This window comes from Alternaria incomplexa, assembly GCF_024043165.1.
Source record: "Alternaria incomplexa strain BMP 0042 chromosome Unknown scaffold_4, whole genome shotgun sequence".
NCBI lineage: Eukaryota > Fungi > Ascomycota > Dothideomycetes > Pleosporales > Pleosporaceae > Alternaria > Alternaria incomplexa.
In genome coordinates, this window is record NW_026249853.1 from 1,254,479 (window position 1) to 1,271,755 (window position 17,277).

The following is a 17,277-nucleotide window of genomic DNA, read 5'->3' on the forward strand; positions in this document are numbered from 1 at the left end:
AAGCGCCTAAGCTTAGATTGGCGAAGGACTAAAAATCGCGTATCATGGAACTGTAAGCGGGGCGGGAGCAATCGGTGACCTGTGAAGAGCGAGCGCGCGCATCAAGGTAAGATAGACCTGTGTGGACAGTAAGCTCTTCCTCACCCGAGTTTCCCCACGCCCCCATGAGGTATTGAATTCGGATAAACGATACAGGCGATCGATCGAGCAGCATGCGCTCGTAGTAGCAAATGCGAACCAAGACGTTGTGATTAGACAGAGCTTCATCCAGCAAGTGCTACTCAGCTACGATCAGACTTGACTCAGATACCGTACATCTTGTTCAAACCCATCTTCACCAAACTCCAACACTAGGTCTTTTCTTCGAACTCGCAATAAAAGCCGCGTCGGAACTGGCGGCCATCACCGCATCCTATCTCCGGGTCATCAGCCTGCGGGTCAAGACCTTCACAGTCTTTGAAGTGGCCACTATCACAATCGATCCATGTCCTTTGATGACCGTCACTCTTGTACCAGCAATCCTTTCGACCTTTTATGTCGATAAACGCGATACTATCGGACTTGATACGATATAATTGATCAGCGCGATGCTTCAGGCGTGACAATACGGCATATCAAGACTTACTTCCGGTACATGATAAAGAGGAGCAGTCGGAACAGGAACTGAAATAGGTGCGCCTGACGTAGTAGAGCTTATAGACGTAGAAATCTGAGTCGGTGCCCATCGAGTGAGGTAGGCGAAGCTTGGTGCTAAACAGGGCTCAACTGCCTTGCCTTGGGGTCCAAGGAAGACCCCAAAAGCCAGCTCTAGTCCTTGTTGATCAAGCAACATCTGAATAGATCGACGTCGAGTGTTTGATCTCGGAACATGGCCCGTAGCGGTTGTGGGCGGCATTCTGACGCCAGTAGCTGTGGAAACCACCGATGGGGTGTGGAGAACTGCTGAAGTAGATCCCAAGCTCACTAAGGCTGCTATCGTTATTGCGACCAAGAGCATCATTGTAGTCAGCACTGTGTCAATGCCGTAACCTTGATTACTGATAGGGATCGAGGTTCGTCGAGACGTAAACGTTGAGTAGGCTTTGAGGGGACAGCGTTGTAAAGAGGTAGAGAGACAGGGCTATCACGTTGAGACACCTAAATTTATAGTTCGAAGAAAAGCTCCAACCTCTTGATGATGCATGGCGACGGATGTGATTTGGAGTCATATGTCCATAGTCATAGGGTATGACTGTATATCTTGCGAGGTCTTAGCGTAGACCGCATCTGTGTGCATCTCTCTGGACCGCATGGTTCACCTTCAAAGCTGTGCAGAACGTGCTCTGCGTTGGTTATTCTCCATTGATCAAATCGACCATCCCCGTGTGTCACCCGAATTTGGCGCACATACTGCAGCGTGGCATGGCTCGTTCATTCGTGATAGGTCGTGAAACATACATAGACTAGTCAAAAGACACTCGGCCCAAACCTCTCTCTTTCACCGCCTTGACGACGCCGTCTTTGATCTTCGCAAGAGCTGTTTCCCATGGCTCTTTCGAAAAGTTTTCGTCTTTTTCCGCCTCGTAATTAATGACGTAGTCGATCCATTTCACCATGCCAACAGCCTTGCTAATGTCCTTTTCTTCCAGTACGACCTTTCTGAGATACTTGATCAATGCAACAACATCATCGCTATACGGCCCCTCGTCAGTAAACTCGCCAATCCATTGCTTCATGGCGACCCTCAAGTCCGCCAGCGCCGAGAGTTTGTCGGTTGTAAAGGTCGGCTTTACAGGGCGAGGGACTTTGATCGTGGGTAGTTCTATAGGCGGTTCGACTACCGGTGAAGGTTTAGCCTTGCGTGATACAGAGACACGAAAAGCGTTCATTTTCTCGGCTTTGTGTTGTGCGAGTACTTCCTTGCGAACGTCTTCGGGTAGCGCAGCGAGGAAGGCTGGGTCAAGGTCATCTTCCTTTGGTGGTTTGGGTACGGTGGGCGCTTCAAAGGCATCATCGCTTGGGCCGGCGGAATTCTCTCTACTCTCACTTTCTCGTGCGGGGTTCTTGAGAGAGATGAAATTGGCTTGAGTGAGAGTTTTACCAGTCATGCTAATGGACTTTGCTTGAGCAGCGGCAGCAAGCATTGCAGATCTTGGTGGCCGGCCTCTACCACGCTTAACAGGTACAATGGCTTTCTTCGCAGGAATACCTATGATTCTATTCTTGCGTGGCGATTGGGGTAATATCGTTTGGTCTGCGCCCTTTGGACGGCGAGAGGGAGAGAAGGGAGTGATGCTGGCGTCATACTGTGCAAGTATCTCGGCACGAACTTCGGCTGGTAGCGTAGCAAGTATATCGGGATCAAGTTGAGACTGGGCTGGGAGGGCTGTCATAGCGAAAGGCAAAGCTTTTGTAGGTGTGCTAGGGTTGCTTCTTTTGTCTTCATTGCGTGCAGGTGTAGGAGAAGACTGACGCGTTTGGCGCAGCAGTTTTGATCGAATGTCCTCTGGTAGCTCGGCCAGTACTTTGGGGTCAACCTGCGAGGGCATGATGAACTGCGTGCCTAACATGTTTAGCGGGCGGCGTGAAGGTGTTGATGCATTGAGTGTCTGAGCGCCAAAAGGGACATGCTCTTCTCCTGACGAGGCTTTGGACTTTCGTGGGGTCTCGGGATCGTCTTGGATGGGGTCTTCCTCAACTGCTTTTGGGGCTCGCGCCACACGAGCTGTTTCCGCGTTGCCGACTTTGAATTGTAGTCGTCGCTGTGAGCCTTCAAGACTACCATCCGTGGCATTCTTCATAGGCTCAAGTTTTGTCATCTGCATGCCGATGCCTCGAAGCTCACCTGGGGTGAAACCAAAACCGCGCAGTATGCCTAATGCCTCTTTCGTAAGAATTTCTTTGGCATTGGTAGCGACACCAAGCGTGAGGCTCTTATTATGCGTGTCGCATTTGCCGTGGCCAAGATGCTTGGGAGGATCCAGAGGGGCGTCTGGAGAACGTCGCATAATCTTCATCGTGAAATGCTTGCCCTTTACCCTCTCCTTCAACAGTCTCTTCTGGAGCTCTCCGCATAAGCTTGCAATGAACTCATCAGCTTGCTCCTGGTTCTCAAAGCGAACGCCCCAGTTCACCTCGGCAGAAATAGACTTGCGGGCGACTTGCTCCCCTACTTCTTGATGATCGATACCTCTTGCGTACTCGTAAAGCTTCTCTCCAGTCTTGGGCCCTAGTATCTGGACGAGCCTTTCTTTCGTAAGCTCGCGAATGTCTTTGACGAGTTTGACTCCCTGGTCCTCAAGCTTGCCTCCAATCGACCAAGCGACGCCTGGCAGATCTTGTACCTGAAGTTGACCTATGAACTCTAATACCTCTTCGGGTTTGATCTGGTATTGTCCGGCAGGCTTTGCTTTGCGTAAGGCTACTTTGGCTAACAAGATGTTGCTACCGATGCCGACGGAAACGTTACAACCAGTCCTAGATCTGACTTCGTCGCGTAGATTGAGTGCAATTTCTTCGGCTTTCGCCTGCTCGCGATGACTGCTGCCTTCGGAGTATTGTTTGCCATCACTACCACCAGCAGCGATGCATAGATTCGATACATCGATGAGCGCTTCGTCGATACTAACACTCTGCACTAGACCACCGCTAGCCAATATGGCATCGTAAAAGGCGCGGCTGGTGGCTTCGTACTCGGGAAAGTCATAAGGCAAGATTTTAAGGTCCGGACAAAGCTCTTGAGCCCGCTTCATCCACATACCGTTTTTGACACCAAATGTTCGGGCAGGATAGTTGCAACTCGCGATTTCAGACCCGCTGCCTTGGCCATGCGCAACAACTGCCGGCTTGTCTTTGTATTCTGGGTGTTTCTTCAAGCTGACTGCTGCGAAGAAACTGTCAAAGTCCACGTGGAGAATATAGCGCCGAGCGCCCGGGGCGCGCTTCTGCTTGGCCCTCTGCGACGAGGTCTTCTCGCTCGCTAGTGCCTGCAGTTGGAACTTGAGATCGGCCTTCCATGTCGACAGATGATGCAGCCGTGATTCACGATAGTATTGTTCGAGGAAATTCGGATCGACAACGGTGGATTTGCGAACCTTTGGATCCCGTAGAAGTATTGCATTGTGCTCCTCGGCAGTCAGCTCCCGGTTCTTAGGCTTTTGGGCGTCTTGTACCGGAGGTAGTTGCTCAGCTTGGTCTTCGGTGTCGTCTTTTGACTCTGCGCGCTGGGGCGGAGGAGGGCTCGGGTTCGTATAGAGACAATCGTGGACATCGTCCGGCACGTCGTCTATACGGGCCGGGGCTACCGAAGGGCTGGTCTTGAGTGGTGTAACAAGCTTCGCAGCTTTACTCGACTCTCCGGATGTAGCCTGGCCGGGCAGGCCTTCCGGTCCGCGGGAGGGTGGCAGATCCTCAATATCACCGTCCGGTGTAGGAAGCCGCTGCTTCTTGTTCGAAAAGCGCGCGCGCATGCTGCTACTCGGTGTTGGTGTACTCGCAGGACCGGCCTGACTTCCCCTCACTTGACTTGTGTACCAGCTGGCATCAGTCTGGTCCCGGTAACCCCTTGTCTTGACATTCGCGGTGCTAGTCATGCCGCCCTTGCTGAAAGCCAGCACATTCTGCTTCTCGCCCTCATCAACTACTCGGTACTCGCTCCATGGCAGCAACTTGCCCGCTTGTATGCTGTCTACGATCCACGCGGGCTTTACGATTCGGTATCTCCGGAACTCGACGACTTTCTTCGGCGTCAGACTACTGGCAATGATGTGCGTGACCGTAGTCTTCCCATCCAGATACTGCATGAAGCCGCCGCCGTGTTGGACTATGAAGGTGTGCAGGTCGTTGAGCGATGGCTGCGTGTAGCCGTTGACATGCGCCACGACGCCCTTGAAGATTTGAGGTTTGTTGCCGGCCTGGTTTCGTATGTCGGCATCGAGATTCTGCAATTTGATCTTCTTCCGCCTGAAGTAGTCGGTAAAGCCGCCAAAGGCCGAGCCGCGGTACTCCTCTCCATCCTCGCCGTCAAACTGGTGGCTGGCGATGCGCTTGCGGACCGACTCGGAGTTCTTCTCTAGGCGCGAGCCCATGGTGACAGTGGTGTGGTGGATCAAGAGCGTTCATCGGGGCCGGGGTCATGATGGGGCGTCGCGGAGGTTCGTCGGCTGCCGCATGTCGAAATCGGTGTTGGTGGTGAAAGGCGCGTGCCGTGGCGCGTTGGAGGACCGCGAATACGTCACGCTAGCGACGCTAAGTGGATCGTTCTGCCAGCGGTGAAAGCACGCTAAGAGAAAGCTGCAGGCCTTGGCGAACTTTTTCTACCTCTCGAAGTCGCTGCTCTTCAGTTTCTCGCTTTTCGTTATCATCCTGCTCTACCAGCTGTTCTCGAGCTGTGCAACTTCCTGAGCAACAAAAACGTGCGCCGACTTCATATTCTCAACAATCCCGTCAGCTCTCTCAGACATAGACTTGCGACCACTTCCAAGATGTCGTCCGCCATTCCCGTAGGCGTCTACGGACGTCGCATTCCAGCTGGAAACTTTCCCATCCTGGCTGCTGACGACCAGTCTTCCACTGTGAGTAGCCTTGACGCCCGGTTCTACCTGCTCCGCGTTACGAAGTTTTATGCGCCGAAAATTCGCAGTAAAACTCTGTCGCATGCGCAATTCCACGGCAAAGTACTGATAATGATTAGTTCCGCATCACCATGGCGGCTATCGACCCAGATGCCGAGCCTCAAATCGACGACGAGCACAAGCACCCTCGCGCGACTCTGAAGCTCATCCGAGTGCCCATGGACTTTGACTCGGACGATGATGATGATGAGGACTACGAGGAGGGTGACATCGAGGCTATCGCTGCTCGTCTGCGTGCCGCTGGTGCGCTCCCTGAAGCTGATTCGGACATGTCCGACTCCGACGATAGCGAGAGCGAGAAGAACGGTGGCCCCAGCGATCCTGCCCGATCAAAGAAGGCCAAGCAGGCAGCCCTCACTAAGAAGCTGCAAGAAGAGCTTGAGGCCGATGAGATGGACATCGACGGCATGACCAATGGCAAGGGAAAGGCCAAGGGCAAGGCCAAGGTCACCGATGACGACTTGAGCGACGAGGACGACGAGGACGATGAGGATGAGGATGACGAGCCTGAAGAGCTCGTTCTGTGCACTCTCGACCCCGAGAAGGTATGCTTGATCATGACAATTCCAAACAGACTCCATCTAATACCTGCGTAGCACTACCAGCAACCGCTCGACATCACCGTCCGTCAAGGTGAGGAGGTCTACCTTTCCGTCAGCGGCACTCACGACGTTTACGTTACCGGTAACTACCTCGCCTTCCCCGACGAGGATGATGAGGAAGACGACGAGGACGATGGTCTCGACGAGCTCGGCTACGATCTCGGCTCCGAAGACGAGGAGCTCGACGGTATGGGAGAATCAGAGGATGATGAGCTCGATGGCATGAACGACCCCAGGATCACTGAGGTTGACTCTGACGATGAGGAGCCACCCAAGCTTGTTGACGCCAGCAAGAAAAGCAAGAAGCGCGCTGCTGAGGATGATGCTACCCTCGATGACATGATCAGCAAGACCAACGGTGATGCTAAGCTCAGCAAGAAGCAGGCTAAGAAGCTGAAGAAGAACGACGGCCAGGCTGTTGCCGGTGCCGCAGAGCCAGAGAAGAAGACTGAGAAGGTTGATACCCCCAGCAGCGACAAGAAGAAGGTTCAGTTCGCTAAGAACCTTGAGCAGGGCCCAACTGGCTCCCCCAAGGTTGACGCCAAGCCAGAGGCAAAGAAGGAGGCCGCCAAGGGACCTCGCACCGTCAGTGGTGTTCTCGTCGACGACAAGAAGGAGGGCAAGGGCAAAGCCGCCAAGAAGGGCGACCGCGTCGAGATGCGCTACATTGGCAAGCTGAAGAACGGCAAGGTCTTTGACTGTAAGTTGTCGAACTTCCATATAGTACCACCATGACTAACGAATACGCAGCCAACAAGAAGGGCAAGCCATTCTCGTTCAAGCTTGGTGTCGGTCAAGTCATCAAGGGTTGGGACGTCGGTGTCGCTGGCATGACCGCCGGGGGCGAGCGTCGTCTTACCATCCCTGCGGCGATGGCTTACGGCAAGAAGGGTGCTCCCCCGGACATTCCTCCTAACTCTGACTTGATCTTCGACATCAAGTGCATCTCGGTCGGTTAAGCGCGACCTTGCAAAAATCCACGCGCAGTAGGGTCCACTTGGTCCCGTCAGGATCGGATCCACTCCCATGCAGGATTCCGCCTGCGTGCGTGCGTTCGCGCCATTCTCATTTCCGTTTCTGTCTCTGTATCAACTGCATAGCGCGTCGTCTGAGATATCCGACTTGCATAATCTGGGGTTGTTTCATTAGATGTGTGCAAGGAGGAAGGATCTCTCAGTCCTCTTCGCCAATGTCTTTTCCATATGGCGGGTCTGTAAGTGATATAGCGAGGCGGTGTTGCCAAAGGGCAAAGGTTCGCTGAGGAAGCTACTTTGAAAAGTTACACGGTGTTCCGGTTGAGATGTACGAGCGGTAGTAATACACAATCTTCAAGCAACATCCAGAACGCGCCATGTCTGCAAAAGTGCCACATGATCGAGGTGACATGCTGCAACCCTGCTGTTCACATTTCGGTTCCGACGTTCGCAAACTCACGTCAGTCATTACGATAAAATGCAGAACCGAGGCTTCCGAGATTGCGAAGATTCTAGCGCTAGTGGCGGGCCATTCAGAGTGCGAGACGCGTGCACGAGCCCCAAAGACCCCACAACGCTATAACCCAACTCCTCTTCATCTTCGCCCAACTCCAACGTCGACTCAAGCCCTCTGTTACACAACGATACCGCAACTACCTCAAAGAACAATCTCGCTTACGCACCACCGTCTTCGACACCACTACCCCACTTCACCAATACCGAACCAACCGTGGCAATACTGTAGCAATGGCGATGACGAAACGAAGCAGTAGTAGTATGAGTAGTAATAGTAGCATTCATTCGTACTCGTCCGCGAGCAATGTCCGCGCTAGCTGCTACTCCGTAAACGCCGCTACTGCCAGCCTTCACGGCTTCCATTACTCCACTACCCCGTCTGCCGGGGCCGGGTGGTGTTCCTGAGGTCAGCTCGGTGTGTCCACGCCTTACGTTCTATGTAGGTGGCACTACTAACATTCACAGGGAATTCCATCACCCCCTTCAAGTCCCCCCCTCGCCGCCAAAAACGCGTCCACCGCCCAAGGTGGCAAGGCGCGCAGAGGGGGGGCAGCATACACCATCACGGGAGAGTGTGAGAGACTCTTCTGCGAGACACTGCGATCTGTATTCCTGGGTGAGGGGAGCCAGCATCGCCAGAACTCGCTAGTGATGGGTATGCCATATGACAACACTACGACTGCAACCACCGCTATCACCAACGACTACGGTATTGATGCTCGTCGCTACTCGGACTCTTCGACTGACTCTGCTGCGCCTGAAATGGTGCGGTTCGAGGAGGAGAAGGGTGCGATAGCCGACTACATTGAGATGTGGGACTACGTTGGTGGCATCAGGTTCCGGGGTTTCGTTGCTCAGAAGGAAGACGAGAGGGCCATGTTCATCTTCTTCGATGAATCCGTCATCAACGGAGATTTGAAGGCTGGGTAAGTCAATATTCGCGTCCTCGGTATTGATATACTAACGCTCCACAGTCTCATGGCCCTCCTCGAACTTTGTGAAGTCGACTACTTCTCCTGCGATCGTCTCGTCCTGTGCATCGACCGCGACGTCGACCAAGCCGCTCTGGCCAACGTAACGAAGGATCTGGGCTGGATCGGCTTCGGCCTCACAACGCTCGACGAGTTCAGCCAGGGCGAAGAGTTGACAAGCAAGAAATGGTTGTTCATGGATATGGAGATATAAACGTGCTGAGAAGATGGAACGTGGTTAGGGTTCTTGGTGTCTGTCGCTACAACACAGCATATGGTCCGAGTTTCTCTTTTCCTCAGGAGTTCTGCATGGCGGACTGGGGCGTTGGTTCTTCTTCCTAAGTAGCACGCATGGAGTCCGGTCGCTTGGAATGTGTATGGTTTCCTAGCAGGGTGTTATGTCCTGACAGGTTCATAGTTGAATGCGATATTTGTAACCCGATTCTACATGCCTACTCTGACATGCACCTCACCGTAAAGTCACGCATACATCTGTCAAGTGGATGATCTTAGGACCGCGGCTTATCATGCGCCTTCAATTCTATTCTTCTACTATACTTCAAATCACCCTTTGGTGCGCGCCCAAGATGCGTTATCCAACCCAAGCGCTACGATGATGAATTGCCGGTCTCACTAACACCGCCCTTCATGTAAGGATATTCACGAGGGATTGGCTTGTCGTCTGCGCCATTCTATGCATCGACAGTTGCCATCTCAGCCATCTCAGCATCAACATCCGCCGTGCCCCCGAACTCATCCACTTCATCAACCTCCATGCGCTCGACTTCGGCTCTACCTTCCAACGCGCGCATAGCCGGGTTATCAGTCCCACTAATACCATGAGCCTCCTTCTTGCGCTGATGGGCCTCCAGATCCTCCAGCGACCACGACGAGTGTCCTTCTGTTTCCGCTCGGCTGAACGGAACACTCATGTCTTTCAAGAAGGCCTTTGCGGCGCCTACAGCCTGGTCGATGGACAGCTTTGTGCTCTTAGCGTCGAGGCCTTGTTGGATCCATTTGGGGAGCTGGGTTTGCTTCTTGTTGAAGCGTTTGTCCGCCAGGACCATGATTCCGTAGTCGTCTTTACCGCGAATGACGCGACCCAGACATTGCGCTGCGTGGCGCATGGCATCAAAGGAGAGGAAGTCTGCTTCTTTGATGCGGTAGGTCTCTCTCAGGAACTCCAATCGCGCTTTCAGAATTCTGGATTCAGTGTATTGGTATGGCACGCCCATGCACAGCACAGAGCGGCCGTAGTGGTGGTCGAAATCGATTCCTTCGCTGACCTTTCCTCGCGCGACACAAAGTAGGACGGCGCCGCGGCCGTTGTTGCAGGCTGTGCGGAAGGTTTCTAGCGCGAGGGCGGTTTCTTGGGCGTCGGGTGTTTCAACAAGGATGAGTTTGTATTTCCAGACTGTGTCGAGGATCTCCATCCCTTGCCATGCTGAGATGATGCTCTCCATGTAGAGATATGACGGGAAGAATACGACGACACCGTCTGGCGTCAGTTTGCAGAACTCGATGAGCAGATTGCCAAAGTTCCGCTGCACTTGCAAGTCGTTGCGGTGTTCGAATTGCGATGTGACCTGATTCTGGTCGTTACCGCGATCGACGATCATTGGTAGGAATGTCTTCCGTGTGAGTGTCATGGTGAAGGATTCTTGAACAACGGTATTAAAGTTGAGCATGCGTGGGTACATGTCTAGCGGAGACATGGTTCCGGAGGTAACGATGACGGAGTAGAAGCGCTCGAAGACGGGCTTGATGGCTATGGCCGCGTCTAAGCAGGTGAGATGTAAAACAGGGTTTGGTACTGTTGCTGTCGCTGATTCGAAGGGCTCGATGATTAAGAGGAAGCCGGTCTCGTACGTGGCTACTAGCGTAGCGAAGGTAGCGACCTCCTGCAGCGGCTGGTAATCTTCAATATTAGTGAGTTCCAAGGTTCGGACGAGTGATGTCAAACGCTCGGCGCAGAATCGGAGTGGTTTTCGCTCGATGAAGGTCAAGTCTTTGCAATGTTTGAGGAAGTCTGGTGGTGTGTCTGCGACAACGTTGAGAACCTTCATGCGCGTCTTGAGATACTCGATGAAGCGCTTGAGGAAGGCAACAAAGTGCTCCGCTCGCCGTATGTTACCGGGTACGGCTTCTGTGAGGAGATCGTCTGGTAATGCTGGATTAGCCATGAAGGCGTCTTCGTTTCGCGCTTCATCGGCAGCTCTGAGACCTTCAACGAGCTTCGCGTATTCATTCTGCAACTTGGTCGCGTCACTGGTTTTCATTTCTGTGATCTTGCGATCGAGGTTGTTGACACCTTTGGTAGCTTTCCGGAGTACATCTTCGGTAAGATCGATGCTGAGAGATTCGATGCACACGTTGTCGATGTTGTGGGCTTCGTCGAAAACGACAATGCAGTCTTTGGATAGTTCTTTGGAGACTCTGTCTGCGATCTTGGGATCTAAGAGGTAGTGGTAGGAGTAGATGATGACGTTGCAATATGGCATCATTCTCCGGGCTGTAAAGTAAGGACACTGTTTCTGCTGCTCACCATACTTCAGTATGCCATCGAAAGTCCATACACCAGCCGGTATGAGGTTGTGAGGTTCCAGAAGATCCAAGTTCTCATGGTACACGCAAAGCTCGACATCCTCGCCGCGCTCCTTCTTTTCCTTCACGAAGCCAGCAGTCAAGCTGCGACATCTCGCGTCTACCACGGTACCGCTTTTCTCTCGCTTGACGGACGGGTGCAGACAGAGGTTTTTCCGACTGGTCAATCCAAGACCCCGAAATTCTTCCTCGTAGCCCAGCTCGGTAGTGCGGTATTTCATCAGCGCCTTGAGTTCAGCCAAGGCCTTTTCGATCTCGGACATGGTACGAGAACAGTAGATCAGCTTCCGTTTCTCAGGATAGTGCTGCTGGTAAGCGACGATGAGTGAGAGCAGAGAAATGGTTTTACCCGTTCCTGAAGGCATCTCGAGGACACAGTGGCCACCCTGATCCAGGGTGCGCTTGAGATCGCACATGTAGGCATATTGCTCTGGATATACTCGGGGATATGGGAATAACACGGGGAGGTTATCGATGTAGAACCTCATGTTGATGGTCCACCGCCCGCGCGGATTTTGTTGTAGCGGAGGGGAGTTGGTGGAAATGAAGAGAAGTTGCGAGTGTGCGTTGCCTCCAGACGAAGTTCGGTCGCGGTCAGCGCGACAAGGCTAGCACCGATTGGGTCTGGGCAAAGGGCAGGGATGTCCCCACCGTCTTCCGCTACCCACAGTTGGTGCCGTCATCAAGCAGAGCCGCATATTTCGCGTAATCCGCAAGCCTCTGCCATGGTGACTGACGTGCGAGCGTGTGTTTCTTTTGTGTATTTGAATACCTAGCTGCAGCTGGCTTTCACTTGTTTCATCGCCTCAAAGACATCCCGCCTACCTCTCCTCCGACCTCGACCCTGAGTGGCATTGCCCTCACCCAACCCCGCCATGTCAAAGCGTGCAGCAAAGGCCCAGGCGAGCAGTGCGCGGGCGGCCACGACCTCTTTCGGCGCGTTCGGCGGCGCATCAGCAGCCTTCAGCGCGAGCACGTCGCCCCTGTCCTACGTGTCCGAGCCCCCAGACCTCTCCGCCATCTCGGACCCAAACGTCGTCGTCTACTTCCGTAATCTGTCCAAGAAGGACAGCACAACCAAGGCGAAGGCGCTGGAAGACATACAATCGTACATATCGTCACTGCAAGAGCCAGTCGAAGAGGGCCTGCTCGAGGCATGGATCAAGATATACCCGCGAACCTCGATCGACAACGCGAAAGCCGTTCGCCAGAATGCCCACCTCGTCCACGGCCAATTCGCCGTATCCGCCGGCAAGCGCATAGCACGACACATGCCTAAGAGCGTGGCAGCTTGGCTATGTGGTCTGTATGACAGCGACCGATCCGTAGTCGACGCGACGCAGACCTCGCTCCGACAAGTGTTCAACACGCCCGAAAAGTTACAGAGCATTCGGAAGGTCTACCAACAGCCCATATTAGAATACTGTCGCGATGCAGTGGACAAGGAGAGTACGGCGACTCTGAGCGACGCGCGGATAGTCAGCAAAGACGACGCAGAAGCAAAGTATAGCCGCGTCATCTCTGCATGCATATCCTTACTGGGCAGCCTGTTGAACAACCTGCAGCCCGAGGAGCTCTCTAAATACCATGCCGACTACGAGACTTTGATTGGCGACAAGAAGTTGTGGCAATTTGCTTCATATAATGACGCTGGCATACGGCGGGCAGTGCACCGTCTTCTTAGGACATGCGTTGCGAAGGAGGATGCTGCTATCCAGGAAAATCTCGATACCCTGAGCAAGGCCTACCTAGCGGAGGGGCTGAACTCCGATCAGACCGGTTCTGTCGGCGAGTACATCGAGTCCCTGACCCTTCTCACTTCCAAACATCCCACCGTATGGACTACCGACTACAAGAGCAAGACTGGGGTGGATAGACGCCTACGGCAGTTCCTGAAGAAGGGATCTCAACTAGGACCTCGTGATACCTGGGCTCGCATACCTGAGCTATTGAAGATCATACCAGAAGAAGTCCTACCACAATCCAGTACAGACTCCGCGGAGCTGCTGAACGCCCTGCACGGTGGCATCATCCGTAAGGACGAGCCAAAGTACAACCACGAAGCGGGCTTCAAAGCGTACCTGGAAGTGGCTGGGTATCTGGTTCAGCGACTCAGTGATGAGGAAAAGACCAAGCTCCTCCAGGAGATGGTACTACCAATCATAACGCAGTACTTGCGACCGACGCTAGAGACATCCCATTGGGCTGTGCCTTCTAATGCTTCAGGTCTGCTCTCCAAAGCATTAGGCATTCAAGGAATGGCCGTTGTGCTAGAAGAGCAATGGCCTACTTTCTCACAACAATTGATCGATGCCATCAAAACCTTGGCTCCTGAGCAGTCGAAAGACTATGAGAAGTCTCAAACAAGCGTCATTCAGCACGCCACACGCTTCGCAACTATACAAGACCAAGCGCTCACGGTCGAGAATTTGGCGAAGCTACAATCTGTTCTTTCCCAAGCTTGCTCGTCAATAGTTGCGGAAGCTCTAGAAGTACTCAAGAACAGAAACGGAAAGCCATATGGCGCAGCGGGCACCATCGCGGTTTTGCCGAAACGAAATCCTAGCTTGATCTCATCTACCCGATCCGAACAAGAACTAGAGTCTTTCATACAACAGGATCTCCCAGGTCTGGTGCTGTCTCCTTCGTCTCCATACCTGATCGACATACTATACACCAAGTCCGATCGCACGTATTTCAAGGATGCATGGAGCGCGTCGCTCAAGACTGTTCTCAAAGAGACAGACTCTCCGGCGAAGACCAAGGCGCTTGAAGCAATTCTTACCTCTTCCAGGATTCCGCCCTCCTTCGATCTTGCAACCTCGGACCCTGAGTTGCAGAAGTACATTACTGCGAACGTACGCGAAGCCGTAGAAGGTTCTACCGAATGGGACTCGTTCAACCGTATGCTTCAATCGCCAGCGAAGATACTTTCCCCGGAAACAACAGATGAGATCCTCGCTTACATGACGGAAACCCTCTCGATATCGCACCAGGCTCCGTACTCATTGCAGGGCCTACGTCAAATAGTCAAGTCAAACCCGCCGATGCTCCGAGAATTTGTCGCCAGTCCTCAAGGCTCCGGCCTTCTGCAAGGCCTACTTCTCGCCTCGGAGTCTCCAGATGATGAAGTGGCACAGGGCGCCAAAGCCGTCAATGCTTCCATTCAGACAATACTATCATCCGGATCTGATTCCAAGCAATCTATCTACAATCTCATTCAGCAAGGGCTGCGAGACGCGACGCCCACATCGGTCTCGGTCGAGACTCTGGTTGACTTGGCAAAGCAGTCTGTCAAAGCTGGTAGTGACTGGGATGAGACTGCTAAAGTGTTCCCAAGCATCGACGACTGGAATGCATCTCTAGAGCCATTCCTCAATGCTGTACCGAAGTCATCTGTGGCTATCACAAATCCCCTTGGTGGCGCCGTATATCTTGTGAAGGATGGACAAATGCCCTCCACGATCAGAACCATGTCCCGAGACGCCGACGGCTACTCTCCTGCATACAGAATCACGCAATACGTGGCGAGGCTTTTCAAGAACCCCGACTATTTCACCATGGACAAGCTTCCTTCTGAACTTCGGGCTGCCTATCTCCGCAACATTGCGATCGCTGTACAACTTGCAGATGATAATCTTGGCCTCGCTGGCGCGAACGGTTTCTGGGCGCACTACAACTCAGACGTTGAAGCCGAGGCCATGACCTTCATCACGGATGCTCAAACTCTTGTGACGCACGAACTAAAGAGCCTTGCTGCGACGTGGTCGAAGGATTACGTCGACACTACGCTGTTGTCCTGGGCCAACACACTCTTGGGGAGCATAGACGCCAGCGCGACATCTCCAGCTTACTATCACGCACGAGCGTACGCTGTCATAATCGCTGATGCCATTGAGATCGCTGGTTGGAAGAATTCACAGACTGCTCAACTTCAGGAAACGCTCAAAACGACGCGGAGTTCAAAGAACGCCCTCCAGCTTCTTGCGTTGCTGAACGCCTTCAAGGAGCCACTGTCATATGCAAAGGCTTGTGAGCGCATGTGTAATGAGGTCATCGCCGATCTGACAGGTATCGATGCCCTGCAAAAGTCGCAAGAGGCACTACAGCAGCTTGTTCTATTGAACAGTGTTATGGGTCAGGAGGGGATCTTGGAAAGCATCGCCGGTCCTCGTCTTATGCGGTTTGTTCAGCATGTGGTACCGTGGCTGCAAGAAGACGCACTCTCGCGTCCTGTCAAGGCCGAACTGTGTCGCGCGTTGACAGTATTGCTTCCATTGGTCGGCGATATGTACGGCGAGCACTGGGCTGGCATCTTGGGTGCACTTGCCGGAATCTGGGCGACCACGAAAGAGCTGGAGTCAAACGAGTCCGGCATGGATAGCCCGATTCCTCTCGTGCACGCATCCCTAAAACTATACGCACAGCTCCGAACCTTGACGCAAGCCGAAGAGCCCAACGACGATCTTCTCGAAGCTTGGAAAGAAAATGAGCAACCAGTTGCTGATGGGCTTATCAATATCTTGAAGCATTCGCAGCACTTTCCGGATGAGTTCCATCAACCACTCAAGATGGTTAATGATGTGCTGGCGCGCCAGATTTCCAAGGTGTCGCTCAAGCATCTGGAGTCCACTGAAGAACTTTTCCCTCTTCTTTACGTGGAGTCGCAACCTGTTCAGCAAACTGCCTTCGACATCCTGCATAAGCAAATTCCCGCAGCTCAAGAGCAGATATCTATCGATGCGGCATTGGAGAAGACTACCGCGCGTTTACCCGAGGAGTTGCTATCTCTGATCATCGACGCGCCTACGGTTGCAGCGATTGCTGACGCTAACTTTGAACGCAGTGTGCCGTTGCCGTTGCGCGGTTACCTATTGAGCTGGTTGCTGGTATTCGATCACCTGGAACATGCATCGTTCAAGGTCAAGAACGACTACGTTGAGCACATCAGAGAAGGTGAATACCTTCCAGGTTTGCTCGATTTCATGTTCGACTTCCTTGGCCACGCGCACAACAAGCCGGTCGACGTCTCCAAACTTGACATCACGACATACGAAGCAGATGTTGAGCCTCCAAAGCGCGATCTGCAGTGGCTACTCACGCACTTGTACTTCTTGTGTCTGCGCGACGTTCCATCTCTGACAAAGACTTGGTTCAAGAGCTGCAAGTCGCGCGCCATAGTCGTCGCGCTCGAGCCTTGGACGGAGAAGTACGTGTCACCACCTGTGATTGTGGCCGCCCTCAACGCAGTCAACACATGGTCAGAGGAACAGGCCGCATGTGAGCCCGATTCAGCATTTGCGGTCAAGGTCGTCAACCGCGCACGCGAGATCACTGCGTCCTACGTTGTCGACGAACAGACCATGGCGATGAGGATCTCTCTGCCTGCCGCATTCCCTCTCGCAAATGCCCATATCGAAGGCCTGAATCGCGTTGCCGTCAACGAACAGAAGTGGCAATCATGGCTGAGGACTTCGCTGGGAGCTATTACAATCTTCAACGGTAGCCTCATCGACGCGCTGACCACGTTCAAGAGGAACGTCGATGGAGCGCTCAAGGGCCAGATCGAATGTGCGATCTGCTATAGTATAGTCGGATCCGATCGCAAGTTGCCTGACAAGAAGTGTCACACTTGCAAGAACTTGTTCCACGGCGTTTGTCTGTTTAAGTGGTTCAAGAGTAGTGATGCCTCGAGCTGTCCACTCTGCAGAACTAGCTTCAACTATGCATAGACTAGAGGCATCGATCACGTGCGGTAGACGACAACATCGTTCGTAAAAGGTGGATACTAAAAATATATCAATTCTCTGAGTCAGTTTCCATGATATAAGGTGTTGGTGTTCCGGCGCATAGCTGGACCTCGGCTGTACCTGAATCTACCCCACATCAACGCTACAGTATACCGAGCTGAAGCTGACCAGTCGCCCAAGCTTACTCATGGTTTGCATCTGTAGACTAACTCATCTTTATCCATTCTTCTGTACTGCAGTTTAACAAC

General features: G+C 53.1%; 5 protein-coding genes across 5 annotated transcripts; 3 read left to right on the forward strand and 2 right to left on the reverse strand.

The window, feature by feature from the left end:
- Positions 1 to 1,442: 1,442 nt before the first annotated feature.
- On the reverse strand, positions 1,443 to 5,066 carry J4E90_003628 (uncharacterized protein; the record flags this gene model as incomplete). The annotated part of the gene is made up of 1 exon (XM_051433195.1): positions 1,443 to 5,066. One exon carries the CDS (start codon positions 5,064 to 5,066, stop codon positions 1,443 to 1,445), a length of 3,624 nt encoding a protein of 1,207 aa, XP_051293093.1.
- Positions 5,067 to 5,462: 396 nt separating this feature from the next.
- On the forward strand, positions 5,463 to 7,173 carry J4E90_003629 (uncharacterized protein; the record flags this gene model as incomplete). The annotated part of the gene is made up of 4 exons (XM_051433196.1): positions 5,463 to 5,552; positions 5,672 to 6,157; positions 6,209 to 6,914; positions 6,965 to 7,173. The coding sequence occupies 4 exons, from the start codon at positions 5,463 to 5,465 to the stop codon at positions 7,171 to 7,173; spliced, it is 1,491 nt and encodes a 496-aa protein (XP_051293094.1).
- Positions 7,174 to 8,355: 1,182 nt separating this feature from the next.
- J4E90_003630 (uncharacterized protein) lies at positions 8,356 to 8,889 on the forward strand (the record flags this gene model as incomplete). Its single annotated transcript, XM_051433197.1, has 2 exons — positions 8,356 to 8,630; positions 8,679 to 8,889. The coding sequence occupies 2 exons, from the start codon at positions 8,356 to 8,358 to the stop codon at positions 8,887 to 8,889; spliced, it is 486 nt and encodes a 161-aa protein (XP_051293095.1).
- A 478-nt stretch (positions 8,890 to 9,367) lies between these two features.
- RAD15 (DNA-dependent ATPase of the nucleotide excision repair factor 4 complex) lies at positions 9,368 to 11,767 on the reverse strand (the record flags this gene model as incomplete). Its single annotated transcript, XM_051433198.1, has 1 exon — positions 9,368 to 11,767. One exon carries the CDS (start codon positions 11,765 to 11,767, stop codon positions 9,368 to 9,370), a length of 2,400 nt encoding a protein of 799 aa, XP_051293096.1.
- A 387-nt stretch (positions 11,768 to 12,154) lies between these two features.
- J4E90_003632 (uncharacterized protein) lies at positions 12,155 to 17,011 on the forward strand (the record flags this gene model as incomplete). The annotated part of the gene is made up of 1 exon (XM_051433199.1): positions 12,155 to 17,011. One exon carries the CDS (start codon positions 12,155 to 12,157, stop codon positions 17,009 to 17,011), a length of 4,857 nt encoding a protein of 1,618 aa, XP_051293097.1.
- Between the last annotated feature and the right edge of the window lie 266 nt (positions 17,012 to 17,277).